The following is a 1,244-nucleotide window of genomic DNA, read 5'->3' as shown; positions in this document are numbered from 1 at the left end:
AGCGGAAAGGCTCTTCCAGCCGCCTTTGATTTGGAGACTGCGAGACTGGATGCGCTCCCGGGGTCCGCTCGCTGCCGGAGCCCTCCCGGGGGCGGCTGGAGCCCACCGTGCTGCTCCTGCTCTGGAACTGTCCCTGTCCCCATCGCGCCCTTCCTCCCTGCTCCTCGGGCACGTCCCCGCTCTTGCTGTACCCGTCCCTCACCTGGAGCGGGAGGTCCCTCCGGGGCAGGGGCTGTGCCCAGCGGGTCCTGCAGGGCTGGCGACTGCCCCGCAGCCGTGGTCCTCCTCCACCTCGGAGCCCGAAGCGAGGACTGGAGCCGCAGGGCTGCCGTGCCTCCCCTGCCATGCACGGGAACGGCCAGTTCCCACGTGAACGGCTGAGTCCTGGCCAACCCCGCTCTCCAAATATTTATATATCTCGTTACTGTTTACATATGAGCCTGTTCTCCGGAGGTGTCTCCTCCTTCCCCCTTCTCCCCCAGTGCTCCCCCTGCTCCATCTCATCTGGTGCAGCTATTTCAATTGCAGTGCTCTGCTCCCATTACTGCTTGATTAATTTACAGGGAAAGGCAAAGCTCTCCGAAGGGAGTAATCCAAGCCACCGGGCACGGCAGCCCGGCGAGAGGAGAGACTCTCCCAGGGAGACAAAGCGCGCGGCGCTGGGAAGGGGACGGGGCAGAACCTACTTCGCAGCATGACGCGGCCGAAGACGGTGTGGTCCCGGTCCAGGGTGCTGCAGTTCCAGCGGTGGTGCCGGAACTGGTGCTGGCACTCCCGGATCCACTCCTTGGCTCCCTCCCCGACCGACTGCATGATGTCGGGGTACCTCTGGCACAGCTGCCGCTGCTTGTTCACCAGCCCGGGGATGTTATCGCAGATCACCCTTGCGCCCAGCGCCCCGATGTACCTGCGAGAGAGAACGGCGACGCATTACTGTGCTGCCCGCAGACGGGGAGGGTGCGGGGCTCTGCCCCCCCGGGCCCTCACCCTCCTGGGGGGGCTTATATTGAAGCCTGCCTTTCGCTCTTTGCTTTCCAGCTGTGTCACAGCTGCTCTGGGCTCTGCCGAGGGCGTCCACCCGCAGCGGCGTGCCCGCCGTGCAGCATCCCCTCGGTGCGGGCGAGCCCGGGAGCCATGGGGCATGCCGCTCGCTGTGGTTCCGACAGGCAGGACACAGGGACAGGGCACTGCTGAGCCATCACAGCCGCTGGGCTTTGGTCTTTGTGTTTAACAAAATAACGCCG

The 1,244-nt window shown here is 65.0% G+C and overlaps 1 protein-coding gene across 1 annotated transcript in view; it reads right to left on the bottom strand.

Annotated features, from left to right (window-relative positions):
* WNT2B (wingless-type MMTV integration site family, member 2B) overlaps positions 1-906 on the bottom strand; it is a 4,269-nt gene extending 3,363 nt beyond the window's left edge. Inside the window, exon 1 of the mRNA XM_009888437.1 lies at positions 687-906. Coding sequence (XP_009886739.1) covers positions 687-813 — 127 coding nt within the window. The 5' untranslated portion in view covers positions 814-906. The remainder of the gene's footprint in view (positions 1-686) is intronic.
* Positions 907-1,244: the final 338 nt, after the last annotated feature.

This window comes from Charadrius vociferus, unplaced genomic scaffold (genome assembly GCF_000708025.1).
Source record: "Charadrius vociferus isolate BGI_N301 unplaced genomic scaffold, ASM70802v2 scaffold1077, whole genome shotgun sequence".
NCBI lineage: Eukaryota > Metazoa > Chordata > Aves > Charadriiformes > Charadriidae > Charadrius > Charadrius vociferus.
Note: the sequence above shows the minus strand (reverse complement) of the source record. Positions and strands in the feature narration are given on the sequence as shown.